General features: G+C 46.5%; 1 protein-coding gene across 4 annotated transcripts in view; it reads right to left on the bottom strand.

Annotated features, from left to right (window-relative positions):
* Positions 1-21720, bottom strand: part of SIRT2 (sirtuin 2) — an 89505-nt gene that overhangs the window by 48255 nt on the left and 19530 nt on the right. For 2 of the 4 annotated variants that reach the window (XM_073557255.1, XM_073557256.1), the window contains exons 2-10: positions 17288-17334; positions 16835-16874; positions 12750-12860; positions 12281-12322; positions 11199-11305; positions 10782-10838; positions 7567-7635; positions 7361-7490; positions 3185-3244 (exon numbers count right to left, since the gene is read on the bottom strand). In XM_073557255.1, coding sequence (XP_073413356.1) covers positions 3185-3244; positions 7361-7490; positions 7567-7635; positions 10782-10838; positions 11199-11305; positions 12281-12322; positions 12750-12860; position 16835 — 577 coding nt within the window. In that variant the 5' untranslated portion in view covers positions 16836-16874; positions 17288-17334. Of the gene's footprint in view, positions 1-3184; positions 3245-7360; positions 7491-7566; positions 7636-10781; positions 10839-11198; positions 11306-12280; positions 12323-12749; positions 12861-16834; positions 16875-17287; positions 17335-18510; positions 18663-21720 lie in introns of those variants that run through there. The other 2 variants (XM_073557254.1, XM_073557257.1) reach the window with 2 other exon arrangements.

Below are 21720 nucleotides of genomic sequence, written 5' to 3'. Positions count from 1 at the left end.
TTAAGGAAGGTGTCTGCCTTCCTGTCTAGGGGATCTTTAAGGGATCCCATGTCCTCAAAGGGCAGCGAGGATCTTTTCGATGCTTTTGCAATGGCCGCATCTAATTTGGGGGCCTTGTCCCAAGTATTTACTGCCGGATCGTCGAAGGGATATCTGCGTTTGAGGGCTGGTGGTAGCGACCCTCTTTTATCCGTTTTTTTCCACTCTCTGTGGATTAGATCCTGGATCTTCTGATTTAACGGGAAGACTCTATGCTTCCTCTGCTCCAGCCCCCTGAACATGACATCCTGCATGGATAATTGGGGCTTAGGCTCCTCTACTTCCATTGTCCCTCTGACTGCTTTGACCAGCTTGTCTACCCGGTCAAGAGGCAGACAAAACCGCCCAGAGTCCTCTTCTCCTGAGGAGGACGAGGGAGATGAAGCCTGGGAGTCTCTACTTCTCCTCCATTCTGCCGAGGAATCGGACTCCACCGGGACCCCGCCCTTTATAGTTTCCGGCTGGGACAGTGACTTTAGGGTTTCCTTCATTTCTGCCCTAACAATGTCTCTCAAACTCGCTGCTACCGCGGGCGACTCTTCCGCCACTGTCTGCTGAATACAGGGGGGGCACAATCTTTTGGGGCATGAGTCCGGTAATGGGCATGCACAGTGTGCGCATTCCCTGTGTTTAGTTTTACTTGAAGCCTTCTTCCCCTAGAATAAAGCACAGAAGGGGGGCCCCGTCACTGAGTGAACTTTCACGAAGATCACTTACCAGTGCCACTCTCAAGTACCGGAGGATGAGGGGGATTCTTCTCAGACGATGCTCCTGTCTGCTTAGAGGAGCTTTTATGGCTGGACTGGTCATTTCGTCCCGCACGTTCACTGTCACGTGACTCTTTCTTTTTCTGCTTGACCTGCCGAAGGTCATCCAGGGGCGGCAGAGATGTTTGTCGCTGCTGCCGTCGTTGCTGCTGCTGCTGCTCCTGCTCGCTCTCCATTACTGCTCGCAGTAATGTGGCCAAGGCAAGGCACCCTGCCCGGGTCCTGCCTATATAGCCCTCCTCCGGACAGCAGTATGCGTGCCGCGCCCCTCCCCCCCTAATAGGGCTCCCTTCCCCAGCTGGCGCCGCACCCGGCCGGAGAGCCGACGCTCATCGGCGTTTGCGATGGGCGCCGCCATCTTGTTTTTCTCGCGCATGCGCAGTGGCGCCGCCGACCCGGAAGCACCTCCTCCGACCGCCCCCTGACGTCACCGCGACCCCGCCCAACCGGAAGTCAAGCGGGACGCCCGGGAGCTTCGGGATACCGCGCTCCCCGGTCGCAGCGTCCCCCGCAGCGCGCCAGCCACCGCACCAGCGCCGCCGGATCCGGGGGCCCCCGGGGGGAGACATACTCACCGGCGGCGGCCTTTATTCTGGAGTCGGACATCCTCCGGACGCCGCTCCCTGCTGACTACGCCACCGCCGTGCTACCCATCCTGGGCCACCGTGGCGTCTTCCAGGGATCCGCACCAGGCCGAGGTAGGAGACCCCCCCGCTACCTGTATCGGCCGGCCGGCCTGGGATCCTGGTCTTCTGTAGGATCCCGTCCCTTCAGGAACAGGAAACCAACTGATGCGTGGGAGAGGTGCCGCCCTTTTTGTATCTGTAGGTTTCCTGTTCCTAAAGGGCGGATCCCCTCTCTCGTGGTGCTGTCATGGGAGTCCGAATAAAAAAAGTATAGTACATTAGTACATTGCTAATTAGAGGCATTTACTAATATTATTATTATTATACCTACTACATATTGGGATAGGATCTTGGAGATGGGAGTAACCCATTCAGATCAATGGCGCTGATGATACTGGTTGGCACAAGCCGCTAAGCTCAGTGATTGGCTGCAGTGCCGACGACATCACATTACCGCTGAAGCCATTCAACAAATACTGGAGCAGAGACAGAGGCAGCCGTGGACCTGGAGAGAGTAAAGGCCCCGTCACACTAAGCGACTTACCAGCGATCCCGACACCGATATCAAGGTGTCAGGATCGCTAGTAAGTCGCTATGTGATCGCTGGTGAGCTGTCACACAGACAGCTTCACCAGCGATCAGCACAGCGATGCCGAGCGCCCGGCATCGCTGGCCATCCCTGTAAAAAATAGAATCAAAATAAAAAATATAGTTATTCTCACCTTCCGACGTCCCGTTCAGCCATCCTGCCTCTCTCCACGCTCCAGTCCCAGTGATCCTTTGCACGAATGACCGCGAGATGTCACGGTCTCGAGGGATAACAAAGTCTCGCGGTCATTCGTGCAAAGGATCACTGGGACCGGAGCGTGGAGAGAGGCAGGATGGCTGAACGGGACGTCGGAAGGTGAGAATAACTATATTTTTTATTTTTTTTATTATTTTTTACACCTGATCACTGGTCACACGCAGCGATGCGTGCTGGCCAGCGGGAGACCAGCGACCAAAGAAATGTCCAGAGGTTTCTTCCAGCGATCAGCGATACCGGCAGGGGGGGCGCTCGCTGATCGCTGTCACACACAGCGATCTCGCTGGTGAGATCGCTGTTACGTCACAAAAGTTGTGACTCAACAGCGATCTCGCTACCGAGATCGCTTAGTGAGACGGGGCCTTAAATGTAGATCAGTTTCTAATTTTTTACAACACTGAGACTGTAGGATAAAAATAAATGAAAGGGACATTTTTAAAAAGTCCTTAGATTAGGAGATAACTTTTTGATCTCTGGGGTTCAAATTGAAGAGGACTACACCAATTCCAAGAAATGTGCTCTGTCTGAATGGAACGGAGCTAACGCACATGCACCTCTGTTCTATTCATTCCTTATGGGACTGCTTAGATAGAGAGTAGCCGAGCTCTGTACTAGCCTAACGGTCCCATAGAGAATGAATGAATCAGAGGTACACAGCGCTCAGTTCAGATGAAGTTCGGGATCCGTCAGACCATCAGTGATCAAAAAGTTATACCTTGTCAATACAGAATTACTTATATACTTCGCATAACACCACTGATTTGATATGGTGTGTTCACACATGCCAGTTTTATGTATTCTCACAGCAACATTTTGTAGAATCTGTATGTATGTAAATATAATTATAAAGTAGTGTCCCACCGATCTCACATTTAGAACCTATCCCACAGACAAGCCCTTTAAAGGCAGATAACACCATTAAGAAACGTGCATCTGAAAAGTCTTACCTGGTTTAACTAAGCTGTTACACTTATCACATTTCGGGATCAGATCAGAGAAGATCTTTTCTGAAAGAAAGCATCAAAATCCTTATTTTCCAGGGCTTCAGACTGAGGCTGTGTTCACATGTAGCGTTTTTTTTGCATTTTCGCGGCGATTTTAAACGCGCAATTTTGCCACGAAAACGCAAAAAGAAGCATCCCATGCATTCCTATGTGATTCCACACATGCTGTGCTAATGCTGCGGATTTTTCCGCGGCGGAACTGCATCGCGGAAAAATACACAGCATGCTCATTCTTTATGCGGAATCGCGGGAAAATCCACGCACATAGGATTGCATTGTTCTGCTTACTTTCCGCATGTGGCTGTGCCCACCATGCGAAAAGTAAACAGAAAATTTGCGGATGGTACCCATGGTCTGGAGGAGGGGAGATTCTCCTCCAGGCCCGGGTACCATATCCCTGTAATAAATAGAATTAAAATAAAAAAATCGTGCTATTCTCACCTTCGACGTCCCTTGCAGCGTCACCAGGCCTCAGCGATGCTCTCGGCAGGTCCCGTTCCCAGTGATGCATTGCGACAATGACCTTTGATGACGTCGTGGTCTCACGAGACCGCAACGTCATCAAAGGTCATTGTCGCAATGCATCACTGGGAATGGGACTTGCCGGGAGCATCGCGATGATCGGGAATGCTGCGCGGGACGCCGGAAGGTGAGAAAAACACCATTTTTAATTTTTTTAACATTAGATCTTTTTACTACTGATGCTGCATAGGCAGCCTCAATAGTAAAAAGTTGGTCACACTCGTCAAACGATATACAGTGGGGCAAAAAAGTATTTAGTCAGTCAGCAATAGTGCAAGTTCCACCACTTAAAAAGATGAGAGGCGTCTGTAATTTACATCATAGGTAGACCTCAACTATGGGAGACAAACTGAGAAAAAAAATTCCAGAAAATCACATTGTCTGTTTTTTTATCATTTTATTTGCATATTATGGTGGAAAATAAGTATTTGGTCAGAAACAAAATTTCATCTCAATACTTTGTGATATATCCTTTGTTGGCAATGACAGAGGTCAAACGTTTTCTGTAAGTCTTCACAAGGTTGCCACACACTGTTGTTGGTATGTTGGCCCATTCCTCCATGCAGATCTCCTCTAGAGCAGTGATGTTTTTGGCTTTTCGCTTGGCAACACGGACTTTCAACTCCCTCCAAAGGTTTTCTATAGGGTTGAGATCTGGAGACTGGCTAGGCCACTCCAGGACCTTGAAATGCTTCTTACGAAGCCACTCCTTCGTTGCCCTGGCGGTGTGCTTTGGATCATTGTCATGTTGAAAGACCCAGCCACGTTTCATCTTCAATGCCCTTGCTGATGAAGGTTTGCACTCAAAATCTCACGATACATGGCCCCATTCATTCTTTCATGTACCCGGATCAGTCGTCCTGGCCCCTTTGCAGAGAAACAGCCCCAAAGCATGATGTTTCCACCACCATGCTTTACAGTAGGTATGGTCTTTGATGGATGCAACTCAGTATTCTTTTTCCTCCAAACACGACAAGTTGTGTTTCTACCAAACAGTTCCAGTTTGGTTTCATCAGACCATAGGACATTCTCCCAAAACTCCTCTGGATCATCCAAATGCTCTCTAGCAAACTTCAGACGGACCCGGACATGTACAGGCTTAAGCAGTGGGACACGTCTGGCACTGCAGGATCTGAGTCCATGGTGGCGTAGTGTGTTACTTATGGTAGGCCTTGTTACATTGGTCCCAGCTCTCTGCAGTTCATTCACTAGGTCCCCCCGCGTGGTTCTGGGATTTTTGCTCACCGTTCTTGTGATCATTCTGACCCCACGGGGTGGGATTTTGCGTGGAGCACCAGATCGAGGGAGATTATCAGTGGTCTTGTATTTCTTCCATTTTCTAATTATTGCTCCCACAGTTGATTTCTTCACTCCAAGCTGGTTGGCTATTGCAGATTCAGTCTTCCCAGCCTGGTGCAGGGCTACAATTTTGTTTCTGGTGTCCTTTGACAGCTCTTTGGTCTTCACCATAGTGGAGTTTGGAGTCAGACTGTTTGAGGGTGTGCACAGGTGTCTTTTTATACTGATAACAAGTTTAAACAGGTGCCATTACTACAGGTAATGAGTGGAGGAAAGAGGAGACTCTTAAAGAAGAAGTTACAGGTCTGTGAGAGCCAGAAATCTTGATTGCTTGTTTCTGACCAAATACTTATTTTCCACCATAATATGCAAATAAAATGAAAAAAAAACAGACAATGAGATTTTCTGGATTTTTTTTTCTCAGTTTGTCTCCCATAGCTGAGGTCTACCTATGATGTAAATTACAGACGCCTCTCATCTTTTTAAGTGGTGGAACTTGCACTATTGCTGACTGACTAAATACTTTTTTGCCCCACTGTATTTGACGAGTGTGACCAACCGGTCAATCAGTTTTCCAAGCGATGCTACAGATCGCTTGGAAAACGCTAGCATTCTGCAAGCTAATTACGCTTGCAAATCGCTAGTTTTTCCACGGGAAATAGGTGGGAATTAAAATGCGGTTATCTCGCATATTTCCCATGAAATTGAATTACAGAATTCCCGTGGAAATTTCTGTGGCAATTCCGCAACGTGTGCACATAGCCTTGAGTCCCGACTGAGCCACTATAGTAACCTGCAGCCGTAGCCCTTTAGTACCGCATGGGTTTTGGAGTATAACCTCCTGAAGACTAGGCAATATTTTTATTTTTTCCTCCCTTTCTGTCAAGTGGGATAACTTTTGTTTTTCTCTTTCCACGTATGACGGCCTGTTTTTCTGCGCAATAAGTTGTAGTTTTGAATGAATCCATTCATTTTAACATCCAAAAAAACTTTAAAAATTATAAAGAGAATGCAATTCTGCCATTGTGGGGTTTGTTTCCTTTTTACAGTGTTCATTCTGTGTTAAAAATGAAGTTTAAACATGATTTTCCGAGTCACAATAATTATGACAGTAGCAAACTTGCATAGTTAAGTGTTAAAAAAAAAATTAAAAAGTTTGGAAAAAAAAAAAAAAAAGAAATTTTTTTTTAGACACGTTGGCTATATAATGTAGCCGGAAACTGACACGATCACCCCCAGAACTACATACATGTGCGCGATTTTGTCTTAAGGGGTGTGAGGTGCCAAGGGGAGAGGTACTAGAAAACAGGTATGTTTCTCCCCGTTTCATTTCATATGTCTCCCTGTACTGATGATGAAGCCAGTTTATTTCACTGTAATCCAGTCCTGGTTTCCTTAGTGATCAGCATGGAAAGGACTGGTAGTTCCCCCGCCACTTATTCAATCCAGGCTTTGGTTTCCTGACTGGTCCAGCTGATATAATCAGGAGGAGCTGGGATCTCTCAGTCTATCGTCTGCTGAGCTGGGAGCTGACACAGTAAAGGCCCTTTTACATATAGCGATGCACCAGCGATCCGACCAGCGATCCGACCCGGTCAGGATCGCTGGTGCATCGCTAAATGATCGCTAGTGAGCTTTCATACAGAAAGATCTCACAGCGATGCAGCAGCGATGCAGCGCACGATACTTACCATTCACACACAGCGATCCTGACGTCCTCCCGCCCGCCTCCACGCGTCGCTCGTCGTCACAGCAGGAAGTCTCAGCAGGAAGCGCCCGACGAGAAATGGAGCCGGACATTCTCGCGCGATCAGCGATGGACAGCGGGGGAGCCGGTCGCTGGTAAGTATCACACATAGCGATATCGCTAGCAATATCGCTATAACGTCACAAAACCGGTGACGTTTTAGCGATATTGCTAGCGATATTGCTTAGTGTAAAACCCCCTTTAGATTACATGGACTTCTTTGCTGTTATATAGGTTTATTTTGTAGTTAGCCTGCTATTGTTAGTTAGTGGCCAGACGGCCTTAGATGTTTTATTTCATGTTTGGCATGTGTAACATTGAATAACAAATGTGCACAATAAATATGCCGTGTCCATATTGCTAGTCTGCTGAAGTGACTTCATAGCCACACGCTTGTGCCAAAGCAAAGATCCCAGCTGAGCTATCTATTCCCCACAGGGGTTAATGACAAAGCAATATTTTGGGGTTTTCATAAGACCTAAATATCATGAAGCATGTCTGAGGACTCGGTGTGGCTTACAGACAACTTATATAAGTAATTAATAAAATACCTTTCATCCAGGAAAGTGGATACTCGGCTCTACATAATGTCCCAATGCAGTGAGAGGTGTGGAAAGTTCCATGAGCCTCGACTAAGTCCTCAGAAGACAGGCCGGCCACTCTCTCCAAAGTATCGATATTCTGTGCGAAGAGGAAACAATTATTGCGTCCGTGCAGTCATCCATCAGTACTGAGCGGAGCGTGGCAGCAAGAATACCTGAGTGTAGCAGCGAAGAAACAGACCCTTTTCTTTCATTAGCCGCATGAAATAGTGGCAAACAGTTGGCTGAAAGGGAAGAAAACGCGTTAGTGAGAGCTGTAAGGTAAATTTAGGAATAACTGTACAGGAGGAGGTGAGAATAACATGGATGCGCAGTAGCATTGACCTCTGTTCCATCCAAATTTTAGGAGAGATGAAGAATCCATTATTCAGGGCATGCAAACCTACAAGGCCTGATACATACCATGTACTCCTCTATGGGTAGCCAGGACCTAAGGCTTGTTACCCATAAAGTAAACTGTATATACCATATAGACACAGGCTGCCAGAGTCGTATCTAGGGGGGAGCACGTGGGGCATGTGCCCTGGGCGCAGCTGGCAGGGTGGCGCAGTTGGGGCACCTAATGCAGCAGTCTGTAGTATCTGCCCCCCGGACCGGGAGTCGGCAGTTCTCTGAGCCAACTGTGAAGGGATGAATTGAAGCTCTGACCGCCAGGTTACAGAGACGCCAGCAGCATGATCAGGTCACGTGAGAACGCTGCTTACGTCACTAGCCGGCGCGCAGAATGGAGAAGTGGTAAGAACTCCTGTGGCTGAGGGGCTGAAGACACCAAAGATGTGTGCTGAGGGACGGGATTTATTCAGTTTGTGTGGGGATGTATTCAGTGTGTGTGTGTGTGTGATTTATTCAGTGTGTGTAGGGGGGATTCATTCAGAGAGTGTGTGTGGGGATTTATTCAGTCTGTGTGGGGGGTTTATTCATTGTATGTGTGGGTGAATTTATTCTGTGTGGAGGGTGATGGATTTATTCTGTTGGGGGTGAGTGGGGAGATGGGTATGGATACAGTATGTGTAGCAAGGGGAAAAAATGTGTGTGGACACAGAATGGGAAGCAAGGGTGAGGGGAAGTGTGCGGACACAGTATGGGGAGCGAGGGTGATGGGATGTGTACGGACACAGTATGGGGAGCGAGGGTGATGGGATGTGTACAGACACAGTATGGGGAGTCGGAGGATGTGTGAGGAGGAAATATGGAGAGCGAGGGGGTAAATATGTGAGGAGACAGTTTGGTTAGCAGGGGGCGTACATGAGGAGCAATAAATATTTTAATTTATGTTAGGAGCATTGAAGGGGTTGTCCAAGCTTGTGCTGAGTCTGCAGTCATTCTATGTGACTGCAGACTTTTGAATTCTCACAGTAAGCACTGCACGCTGTCAGTATTCTTTCCTGCAGGCGATCTGCATACATGCCGTCACATACTGACTAGACATGTGTAGCCTCGCTCAATGAAAATGAACTGAGCGAGGCCAGACAAGTCTAGTCACAGTGTGGCCAGAAGTATACAAATCTCATTCTTGTGCTGACATCACCGTCCACTCTCGCCACTGGCAAGAGAGAATCCTAAAAGCGTGCAGTGCATGCTCTGTGAGAATACAGAATCCTGCAGTCACATAGAACGGCTGCAGACTTTGATCTCAAACCTGGACGCACCCTTTCATTATAAAATGAAGCTCTGTTGCCAATCCTAATAGTGTGTAATATCCTCACTGTCAGGATTTATCTCTGCTAGTTCCAGCAGTCATCACATGGATGCTTCACTCATATGCGATTTTCATACTGACGGCCACGTGACAACGAGGTTCTCTCACTTTTTCACTGAACATCGAGAGAATTAGGGAGAGCAGATCGTCGACACGTAACTAAATGTGTAAATCGCATATGTGCTGGGGGGGGGGGGGGGGGAAACTGAATTCCCCCAAGTGCCAGAAAACCTAGATACTCCTCTGCAGGCTCCCATAAGGATGGGACTTAATTCTTCAACTTAACATTTTGCTTCCTTAGCCACAGGAATCATCTTTACTAAGTTTTGTGTGGGCAAAATGATAAAGATTTAAATTAAAAAAAAAGATGACTATAGAGAGATGAGAGACTAACCATAGACTGCCAGTTGTGGGTCCTGGTGGCAGCAGGGCATCATATCAAATTATATTGAGCGCTTCTATTCATACAGAAGCATTATCAAGCACCTCCTAGTGGTCTGATGAGAAAAGGTAAATCAGCAATGACCATTTTCACCTACCGTATTTTTGGGACCATAAGACGCACTATTTTCCCAAAAAATGATGGGGAAAAATGGGGGTGCGTCTTATGGTCACAATACACTTACAAATCCTGTGGCAGCGGTCCCAGTGGCGGCAGTCATGATGCAGCCTCCCTTCCCAGGCTGGTGCGGCTGTGGTATAGCTGTGGTGCAGCGGTGGCAGTGCTCTGTGGTGCGATGGTGTCGGGGCTCTGTGCTGCATGGGGGGGTCCACCGGTATTTCATCAAAGCCCGGAAGCCCCCGCAACTCCGTTGCTGCAACGCAGTGGCCTCCGGAAAGATGGCCGCCGGGGGGTGGCGCATGCTCAGATTCAGATCTCGTCCCGGCGACCATCTTTCCCGAGACTCCCGACGGCTATCTTTCCAGAGGCCTCCGCGTCGTAGCAACGGAGCTGCGGGGCTTCTGGGCTTTGATGAAATGCCGGCGGACCCCCCCACGCAGCACAGAGAGCCGTTGCCACCACAGGACAAAGCATTGCTGCCCCACAGAGCCCAAGCCACCTTACAGAACCCAGCCACCCCACAGAGCCCAGCCACCCCCCAGAGCCCGAGACACCCCACAGGGCACTGTTGCCTCACAGAACACAGCCGCCCCACAGAGCAACACCACTGCACAGAGCACCGCCGCAACACAGAGCACCGCCACCGCACCAGCCTGGAATGGGATTTCCCGGAGGCCACCGCACCTGCCTGGACCATCGAACGACCCCTGTGACCACTCCTCCACCTGAGCCAATCCCTTCCCTGGTAAGCTGAATTTGGATTGTAAGACGGACCCCCATTTGACAGATTTTTTTCTCCCTATTTTCCTTCTGGAAATTTGGGGTGCGTTTTATAGTCCGGTGCGTCTTATAGCCCGAAAAATACGGTATATTCCACCAGATCAGATGTAAATTGGAAGATTTGGGCAGATTTATGGGCGTATTACTAGGCAAATTAATAATGAATCAGCCTTCACTTTAAATACAAATGTAATATAAACAGTGTAAGTGTCCAATATGGATCTGTCAAATAGGAAAGAAGTGAGTGTAGATGCCACAGCTTGTATGATAGTGGTTATACCACATAGTAGACCCCTACTATTAGTACAGGAAGGCTCACATGGACTGACCTTGAATTGACCTGGGTACAGCTCTCTAGCCAGAGCAAAGAACGGTTCTGGGTTTTGCTGCATGAAAGAGAACATATACGGTAATTGTAACATAAGTATAAAGATCTCACATTGGTGACTTTACCCAAACCCTCGTACATATGCCCTTTTATTGCTGTCATAGAGGGGCTTCTCCTCTTGGGACGATGAATCAGAGCAGAGATTCACGTACAGATCTAAACCGATGGACCCCTAAGCATGTGACTATACATAAGCCTTCATCTAGTGCTTATCCACGAGTGTCGGCATGGTCATGATCAGAACTATCACTTAGTGGAGACTGTAAATGATCCCACGTAGTATATAAAAAAGTGACACAAGATACTAACATTTAACCATTTTATTCTCTGCGACACCACAATTATTTGATATCATTACCTTGAAAAATCCTATTTCAAATATGGCCTCTGGATATGGCAAGTTGTATTTTTGTAGGTTGGAGTACAACCCACTACCTGGCGAACGAAAATCGGGAATTCCTGCAGCTACGGCAAGAGAAGAAAAAAGGACAGATTAAAAGGAAGAGACTGGTCTCCTATGAGTTGTCATCATCATTAGTGCACTTTAAAAAATAAAAAAATATTAATGATGTTTCATACAGACATTTCAGAAGTGTAAAGGCACCCTGTCAACAGAAAAAAACACTACTAACCTGCAGATATGGGGTTAATCTGCAGGTTAATACCATTATTATCTTGTCCGGCGCCTGCACTTAGCTGGACTCTGTCGGGAAAAAATTTACCTTATTACCCTCGGCAGCGTTTCAGTTTTGAGGGCAGCACTGGTGCGGGTTCAGTCACCACTCTGAGTATACAGAGCGATGACTGAAACGCAACCCCCGCACTGACTGACAGTAGGACCAGCATTACGGCCGGCTGTCAGTAGGTGTCAGGGGCATACTTACATCCGTTTCTCTGTACACTCACAGTGGTGACTGAACGTGCGCGGGCGCTGCCCCTGTGACAGAAACCAGAATGCTGCCGGGAGAAATAAAGTTAATTTTCTCCCAGCAGTGTTTGGGTAAGTGCGGGTATTGGACAGGTTAATAACACTATTAACCTGCAGATTAACCCCATATCTGCAGGATAACAGCATTTTTTTATGGTGACAGATTGCCTTTAATTGATGGGGTTCCAAGAGATGATAGCTCCACCAATTGCTAAAAAAGTAAGGGCAGAAGCCTGGAGAGTAGGTTAAACTGTAGATGTGCTCATAGAAAGTCTATAACACACGTTATACAAAATATCTTCTATCTAAATAAGATGGAAAATTTAGGCCGAGTATTTTTGCCCCTTAGTTTCAGCAATTGGTCGGGTCTAAGTGTCTTGACCCCACTGGTTAAATCTGGAATGTCATTATGCGAGGAGCATTTTTTTCTTTCAACCTTTGGTGGAGGAACGGATTTCTTTTAAATGAGCAAACACAAGAAGGCAAACAGAAAAAAAAAAAAATCTACTCACATGTTGAGATGCCTGCTCCAACCATAAACACCACATTCTTACCTGCAACATGTAGAATATACAGATTAAAAAAAAAAAAAAAAGTTGAAATGTTGTCTCTTTTCGGAAAATATTGGCCCTTGGCTGCAGTTTCTAATAAAAAAAATAACAGATCCAGCAGCGCTCACTATCCGCTGACACTCTCGGGGGTCTTGTATTGGCTGTAGCGATGACGTCATGTCAACAGCATGGCAGCCAATCAGTGAGCTCAGCAGCTCAGAAAATGGCGCTCCTACTACACGGGCAGAGTCGTTAAACTCACTGATTGGCTGCTGCGCTGTAGACGCGATGTCAGCCCTCCAAACAATAACAGAAACTCCCCTTAAACTACAACGCCTTTAAAAGTGCACTCCAGACATGACCACTGATGGCAGTATAATAATGCTATAATAATACAGGGATAAAAATATATTTATATAACTTGACTTACATTTACCACTGAGCAAGAACCTGCCCACTCCTTCCAGGCTCAGTTCATCAAGGACTTTTTCTGGGGTTCCTATGCCCAATGTCCGGGAGAAAAGATCACGGAGGAAATCCACTGGAAAGTCATAAATAAGAACATGAACACGGAACAAAATGTGGCAATGGAAAAACTGGTCAAAACTTGTTGAAAAGAAAAATTAGCAGTGGCTTCTAGCAACCAATGATATTACAGGTCTAAATTTCCCCAATGATAGTAGCCATCTAATAAGTCGCTGAGGGCAAAGGCTCCACTTTACCTCAATTTTTGGAATCTTGTCTTTTTCTAAGGAACATTGTCTTATAAGAAAGAGATATTGGCCACCAGCAGAGTCACAGGTCGTGAACCTGATCTACATCCACGCAAAAGCTGCCCTGACTAACGTCAGCTTGGTACTTAGTAGCAAGGAGCCAATCCTTTCAGCAAATAAGCATGAAGAAGTTTGTATTTAGTGGCTCAGTGGTTAGCACCACAGCCTTACAGCACTGGAGTCCTGAGTTCGAATCCCATCAAGTGCAACATCTGCAAGGAGTTTGTATGTTCTCCCCGTGTTTGCGTGGGTTTCCTCCCACACTCCAAAGACATACTGATAGGGAATTTAGATTGTGAGCCCCATCGGGGACAGTGATGATAATGTGTGCAAACTGTAAAGCGCTGCGGAATATGTTAGCGCTATATAAAAATAAAGATTATTATTATATCAGATAGAGTCGATCAAAAAGATTCACAGGACCCTCGTCAGTGTCACGTCAGTAGCCCGAGGCCACCGGACAGAGCAGATCCCTGTGAACCCGCTGCACAGATGACATCCCATGGGCTTACTAATCAGAAGAGGTCATGCCATAGGTAGGAGGAGGGTCATGGTGCTCTGCTCTGGTCCACGGTTACAGGCTACTGACATGGCAGATGGTTCTTTCTGCTCAACTGTAATATTAGACTTTACATTGGGATAAACTCAGCTAAAGCACCTTCATAGGACTTAAGTATACACCAAGAAAATAGTGAGGTCTCTCCCATTCCGGCACCTCATTTAGGTGACATTGTGGGGAACCATGCCTCCATCCACATGCCAAACAGTTAGGCTACCCATACACATCGGCTATCCTCTTGTTCAGCTGACAGCCATTTTTTTCATCCCCACATACACATGCATTATTGCTTCAGCTGAGTGTGCTGTATGGAGATGAGCATCAGGGCTCATTCTGACGTCCAGTTTTTTTTTCACACGAGAAGTGAGCAGTGGGCAGCAACTAACAGAATGGTTTTTAACAGGGAAAAATGCAAAGTACTACATCTGGGCAATAAAAATGAAAAAAGCATATACAGAATGGGAGGAATAGGGCTAAGCAACAGCACATGTGGAAAAGACTTGGGTATACTAATAGATCACAGACTGAATATGAGTCAACAGTGTGATGCAGCAGCAAAAAAGGCAAATGCAATTCTAGGATGTATTAACAGAAGCATACAGTCTAGATCACGTGAAGTCATTATTTCCCTCTACTCCTCTTTGGTCAGACCTCATCTGGAATACTGTGTCCAGTTTTGGGCTCCACATTTTAAAAAAGACATCAACAAACTGGAGCAAGTTCAGAAAAGAGCGACCAGAATGGTGACCAGTCTGCAAACCCTGTCTTATGAGGAAAGGTTGCAGGATTTGGGAATGTTTAGTTTGCAAAAGAGAAGACTGAGAGGAGACTTAATAGCTGTCTACAAATATCTAAAGGGCTGTCACATTGTAGAAGGATCAACTTTATTCTCATTTGCACAAGGAAAGACTAGAAGCAATGGGATGAAACTGAATGGGAGGAGACACAGTTTAGATATTAGAAAAAACTTTTTGACAGAGTGATCAATGAGTGGAACAGGCTGCCAAGAGAGGTGGTGAGTTCTCCTTCAGTGGAAGTCTTCAAACAGAGGCTGGACAGATCTCTGACTGGGATGATTTCGCGAATCCTGCTTTGAGCAGGGGGTTGGACCAGATGGCCCAGGAGGTCCCTTCCAACTCTACGATTCTATGATAATAATAGTTTCACCAACTATTTTGTTCAGATTGTCATCAAACTGCCATCTGAGTTCCATCCGAGTTTTATCAGTTGTTGAGGCAAAAGAAAAATAGTTTCTCGACTTTCACTTATCTTGCAGTCCTGAAAACCGAACAGCAGTCAGATGTCATCCAACTGCTGTCAGACTGATTCATGGACCCACAGACTTCCACTGATGATGTGGATCGATATCAGACATTTCTCTGCAACTATGCATGGACCGCTCAGTCCACAAAGAAAAAAATGGGAAACATGAAAATCCCCATAGACTATTCTAGGTACGAGTTTTATCCATGATCCTTGAGGTGCAGCATTAACATTGAAAGATTATCATCAAGAATCATTCCTAGGAATGCTTGTTTCATGATATTCAGGCAGTGTAGTAAACAGGCTGCAGAACACCTGACAGACAAGCAAAACACTCATTTGTCAGATAAAATCAAGTTTTGGTTTGAAAAAAATATCACTGTTCTCGGCAGCACCTTGTCTTGTTTACACAGGACATGTGCTGCCGAGATCAATGGCAGCCGATGTGCACTGAAAGCAATGTTGAGCATGTTCTGTCGGTGTGTAAACAAGTTATTAATTGACTACCACCAGTCAATAAATATTAAGACCACACTTAATGGTGCACACATCTGTAGCAGACTGTTCTGCGCATATAGGTTGTCATGGTTCTCAGCAGCACAAATCCTGTTTACACAGGACGATTCCCTGTTGAGAATGATGATCATTTATGCAGCCTAAAGATCATTTCACCTCAGGAATGAGCGTCTTGCTCTTTGTCGAGTGATCGGCAGCCTGTTTACACTACAAGATTATTGTGAAATGATGGTTTCTAGGAACTCGTATACGATCATCTTTCAGTGGAAGTGGATCTTGAAATTAATAGGGGCCGGATGTGCCGTACCTCGTCACGGCCACTATTCTGTTGATGCTGCTGTGCTATACAGCTCTGCAACTGATCACGTGGCTGCCATGGATCAGATATTGATGACCATCAATGGAAAAGTCCTGGACAACCATTGACAGACAACTCTGGTTGCGGTTCATCTTCCAAGAGAACAAAAGGATCAGGATTGTTGAAATTCTGATCATTCGTGATATCTGCCCTTATGATGGTAATAGGGACACCCTTGTGACGGGGTATACGACAGAGCAAGAAGGGACAACAGGCCGAGGGACGATCCAACGAGATTTATTAAGGCAGGGAGCATACAACATCAAATATCCATAATGTCCTTGGAGGCCATGAGAAGTCCACAATAAGTCCACACAATGGAAACAAATCCGGGCACCTCACGATAGTCCTTGTGCCAGATGCGATAACAATAATCCTTGCAATAGTCCACAGGATTCCACACAATCCCACGGACGTCACGAGCTGGCCTCAACTCAGTTCGTGACTCCTTCCACATCCGCACTCAAATCACAACTGATCTTAAAAGAAGAATGTATTGTCAGGGCTCCTGGGATCAGCCCATCTGAAGGGGGGTAGGGGTCACACCTACTATTCAATGGTTTGGTCCATCAGAAGATTCTAGAAATGTAAGGGCTCCACTGAGTCTACAGGATGTGTATTGTAGGTTATCTTCTGCTTAGGAAATTAATAGCCAAAGTTCCACTAGTTGTTGACACAAGCCTAAATTAGATTATGGTCCAGGTACATCACAAGACATTGCAAAGTATTGGGGGAAGGAGACATGGTTAAATGACATATTATACAAAATACAGGACAGGGCAAAACTACAAATCATGACAATCCTGTACAGAAATGTGAGGTGTAATACATAGACAACTAATATCCCCCATAGTGTGGGTCACTGTGCAGGCAGAGGTCCTCTAATAAACCACATACACAAACCTGCCATGACTACCTGACAATATACGAGCTGTTTCAACAAAAAGCTAGAAAATCAAAGAAAAAAATATGACATGAAAACCTATGATACATTTTCCTACAGTTGTCCTGAACATGCACTTGTGATCCTGACACAGACATCTTACTTTCTGATGTGCTGCCGTTATCTTCACTGGAATCTGAATCCTAGAACAGAACAAAGCCGTTACACTTCCATCAGATCACCCAAGTGCTGCATTTAGAGCTTGTCAAGCCCCATGAAACTAATAAGCTGTCCTTCAGATAGGTCATCAATATCAGATCAAGGGGGTCCAACACCCGGGGCCCCCAACTGATCAGCAGGTTTCAGCCCCGGCACCGATAGAAGAGTTCAGTGTAGCCGCTGCTCCCAGGTCCTGCAGATCAGCTCCTATTCAATGCAATAATTCCCACCACCGGCCACTACACGCTGCAAGGAGCGGTGCAGTCCTGGCTCTGTCCAATGCTCATTTCTGACCAGATCTGAAAAGAAGCTGATCGGTGGAGCCGGACCCCCACTAATCTGACATGGATGACATATCCTAAAGGCAGACCATCAATGGGCATTTTAAACATTTTACCTCTGAATCGTCCAACTTGGTGGGAGGCGCCTTCACTTCTTTTGCTTCTAAGCCCAGAAATAATAAAGTTAGTATAATGTTCATGTAATTGAAGACATGTTAATTAAAACGTACTTTAATTTGAATAATGTAATTTTAGCCCGGGCCTGCCAGCTTCTAGTTAAAGGACTTATGCAACTTCATAAAACATATGCAACATGGGCACGACTGGTCAGTAAAACGCGTGATGGCTCATTGTGATGTTGTTGATGCCCCTCCATACTCTTCTCAGCCCAGGGGCAAACGTCACATAATGAGACAGTTCCTACTGTTGGTGATGAGGGGTCTGCCATGACCACCCCTCCATTATTCGCCTCTAGATCCAGAGGACCACAGGGGAACCTAGCAGTTATCACCAATTGATGGGCGATGATTCAGCTGCAAGGCCCCTATAACGGGATATCCCCGTATTAATAGAGGAGTGCTATTGGGCGATGCTACAGCCGCTCTGGAGACACTGACACTTTCCTGCTGGTCTCAGCTTGTTACATAGGAGCCCGGCCACCACTGCAGTGTATCTTGTAAGCACTGCGCTGACTTTAGATGGTAGCAGCGCTCTCCAGCTTCAAAACAATACAAAAGAGCCGGTGAGCACTGCACATGATCAGCCACCACTGTGAGACAGTAGAGGCGGTCGGTCGCCAAGGCAACGAGCTGTATACCAGAGAAAAGAGGTAGTATCTCCAGAACAGCTGCACATTTTAACAAGCAGGAAAATGCAAAAGTGCTTGATGTTAGGAGCAGATGATATTCCCTGTATATTGGGAAGAAGAGAGTTGTGATGGGAGCGACACTCCGTGTACGGCGCTGCGGACTATGTTGGTGCTATACGCAACGCATCATGATGGAAGGAGATGAGAGCTAGCGGACTCATGAAGGGCAGAGGCGACTCTTCTGTGCTGCTGCTGATGACACATTGTAACGACACAGGATCAGAACTGACATCACTACATACTAATGTGCTGGCATCATAGCCTGACCTGTGATACACCGGCACTACTCCACCCGTGTGGTGATGGACAGCTAATATACAGCCACCACAGACGTATATACAGCCAGCTGTCTGCTACACCACTGTACACATGTACCTACGGAACCGCAGCGACCCCTGCACAGTGCTGCCCCCTGTGTGCACACAATGGTAGCGTCCATGTGTCCCCCCCCCCAAATACACTGTGTGGTACCTGCAGCCATACAGACTCCTGTCTCCTGCAGCTTCCGACGTTGGAACAAAACTATGGATCAGCTGATCAGCGGAAGCCCCGCCCCGCCAGTGTCATAGGCTGAGAGGGCGCGGCTCCTGATTGGCTGAGCAGTGTGATTTGCAGCTGACCCGTGTAATAATAGCAGGAATGAGCCTACAATGAAGGTCCTAGCTGCAGCCCGTACAGACGCTAGTCCAGGCCGAGCTCGCTCACTGGTGAGGACGTGGTCTGTGCGTCATTGACACGGGTGAGGGTCACACTGCATGTGATGCCCTCTGTGCCGGGGTCCGGGACACCATGTGAGATATGCACCCGCGGGGGAGGGGAGAGAGGAATACTGCTGAAGAGAGCGCCCCCTAGATACACAGCCTTATACTGTAGTGACGTATCATATCCCGTCAGCCAATCACTGGCTCCGCGTTATAAGCACCTGGGTCACAGAGCGGAGCGGCCTGAAGACGACAGAGGACACGTGCAGCCTCTTATGGGAAGTTTGGAGGAATTTTGTTTTCCAAAATTAAAATATATGTAAATTTAATTTATTAAAATTACACCTGATTGGTCTGTGGCCACCATATATCAGGCACCGGCTGTCAGGATTCAGCCTTTGTGGGTGTACAGTGTCCGCCGTCGGCTCACTCACATGCTGCCTAATATTCACGCAAACATTTCACAGGACCCAGGAAATTTCATCAGCCAAGTACAGTAAATTCACCGCCCGAACCGTCAGAATAGAGAGATAGATGTCCTGTAGATATATACCGGTAATTTCATAAGCCCCTGACACATAGACTAGCACACTTTAGTGCTTTTGATGTGGCACTAAAAAGTGTTTAGCCTTATTTAACCAAATAGATTAAGAAAATGACGTGGGGTCCTCCCTTATTTATGAAACCAGCAAAGGTAAAGCAGACAGCTTTGAGCTGATATTATCAGACTGGGAAGGTCCCTGGTTATTGTGCCTTTACAAGCTTAAAAATAGAATCCTGCAGCCACCCCAAAAGTGGCGTGTCACATGAGATGCTCCAATTTTGGCGCTTTACCTTCGCTCTTCCAATATGTATGTGGCTGAAGCAAAACGACAACTGCTCATGAAATCTCATTATCAGGTTCTTCCCGCTGACCCGATCATAGTGTTCAAAGCCCAAATGGATCGACTTCTTACTACGGCATTTTTACAAGGCACCCTGGACCTGGGTGTGCGGCAATAAGGTGCCCCCCCCACCATGCATACATAGGTGATTGGAGAATCAAATACTATGGTTATTAACCATGCAGAAAGGACGGAAGTGGGGAGAGCACCTTATTGCCGCGCACACCGGCTTCTGTGTAGAAGAATGCTGAAGCCAATGTCCATAGAAGGGCGGAATAGGTACAGGAAAAGGCGCAGGATTCCAGGGCCACCATTACACATCATAGGGCCTTGAGACGCTGATGGGAGGCAATGGTATGATAAGACAAGAGGCACCGCATGCCCCGAAGCCTGAAAGAAATCATTAGCATACAGAAATAAAATATGATTTCTCAACAACTAGACCACAAAGATGAGGCATACAGGTAGGACTAGTGTAACATTTCTGTCACCTGTATGCCCTATTAATAGGTCATATACATCCGAGGAGGTGACAGATTCCCTTTAAAAAAGAAAAACAAGCAAATCATTATATCCAACACAGAATGGTATAAATAAAAACTCCAGCTCACCACACAAAACAAGCCATCCAATATTTACCTCAGGGATATCACACGCAAATAAACAAAGGGCCAAAATGAAAAGCTTGGACAAAGTCTTGGGCCAACCTTGATATTTATTCAAAAGATGTCTACAATTGAGGAAGTTTTCCCTTATCACATATAACGATGAACTTTTTCATATGGAAGAAACTTAAAGGGGTTGTTCCACGAACAAGTACAAAGTACATTTTAACTCATAGATCTTAGCATATTGGAATAATATGATATGTAAGAGTAGTAAAAAGCATATGGCTGAATGGTATAATTTAAATATGTAACGACAAAGGATACAAAGCTGTTATGATTGAGTCACCGTAGGAGGCAAAAATAGAAATGCTAGCTAAGTCCAGAAAACCAGAGAAGTTGGCAGCTATCGGATTGCAGACCCCTGAACCTATCAACACAACTAGCAGTAGCCGTGGGGGGCTCCTACGATGCCCTAGGCCCCTCGATCACAGCCGGAGGACTACATAGCCTAAAGACAGAAAGGGAAATCTAAACTGCCCCAGAGCAGACCCCAAAGCAAAAGGCAGCCCCCCACATATAATGACGGTGAAGCAAGAAGAAAGAACAAAACACAGAAAGATAGACTGAGCAAAGATGGGGCCCAAGCTAGCTTAGATAGGAAAGGACAGGAAGGCTGCTGTCTGCAATCCGTGAAAAACCCTATGAAAATAAGAGCCAACAAACTGACAGTAAAAAAGGCCCTGAAGACGCTAGGCTTCAAAAAAGGCTATGTCAGTACTCAGGAATATTCTGAAAACAGAGCAACAGGCAAAAGGAGATTCAGCTCACCCCAGCAGGGAATGGCAGAATCCAGAAAAGCAAGGAAAAACAAAACACTAATGCAAAAAGGTAAAGCAGAAATCTTAGCTTTAGATGAGCAGGAATCAGACTGGTTTCCTAGAAGTCCACAGAGAAATCACCCGCAGGCCAGAAGGGCGTCGGCAGCCTTATATCCAGTCATTAACTCCACTCAGCCAGTCATCATCATCAGCCCCAGGTGTTTGACAATCAGGCTCACTACCTTTCTTCACCAGAAGAGGGAGTTCCTCGGGCCTCAGTAGTGAAGGGGAAAATGAACTCACAACAGTACCTCCCCCTTGAGGAGGGGTCACCGAACCCTCAACCACGCCACCAGGGCGATCAGGGTGAGCCCGATGAAAGGCACGCACCAATCTTTTGGCATGAATATCAGAGGCAGAGACCCAGGAATTATCCTCCTGACCATAACCCTTCCACTTAACCAAATACTGGAGTCTCCGTCTAGCCAGACGGGAATCCAGTACTTTCTCTACCTCATATTCCATGTTACCTTCAACCAATACAGGGTCTGGAGGTGCAACCCCCGGAACAACAGGTTCAACAAACCTCTTCAACAAAGATTTATGGAACACATTATGGATTTTAAATGTGACAGGAAGAGCCAAACGAAAAGAGACCGGATTAATAATC

The sequence above is a fragment of the Dendrobates tinctorius genome, unplaced genomic scaffold (assembly GCF_039654945.1).
Source record: "Dendrobates tinctorius isolate UK_male_01 unplaced genomic scaffold, ASM3965494v1 ptg000246l, whole genome shotgun sequence".
In the NCBI taxonomy this organism is placed as follows: Eukaryota; Metazoa; Chordata; class Amphibia; order Anura; family Dendrobatidae; genus Dendrobates; species Dendrobates tinctorius.
This window is presented reverse-complemented; position numbering and strand designations above follow the sequence as displayed.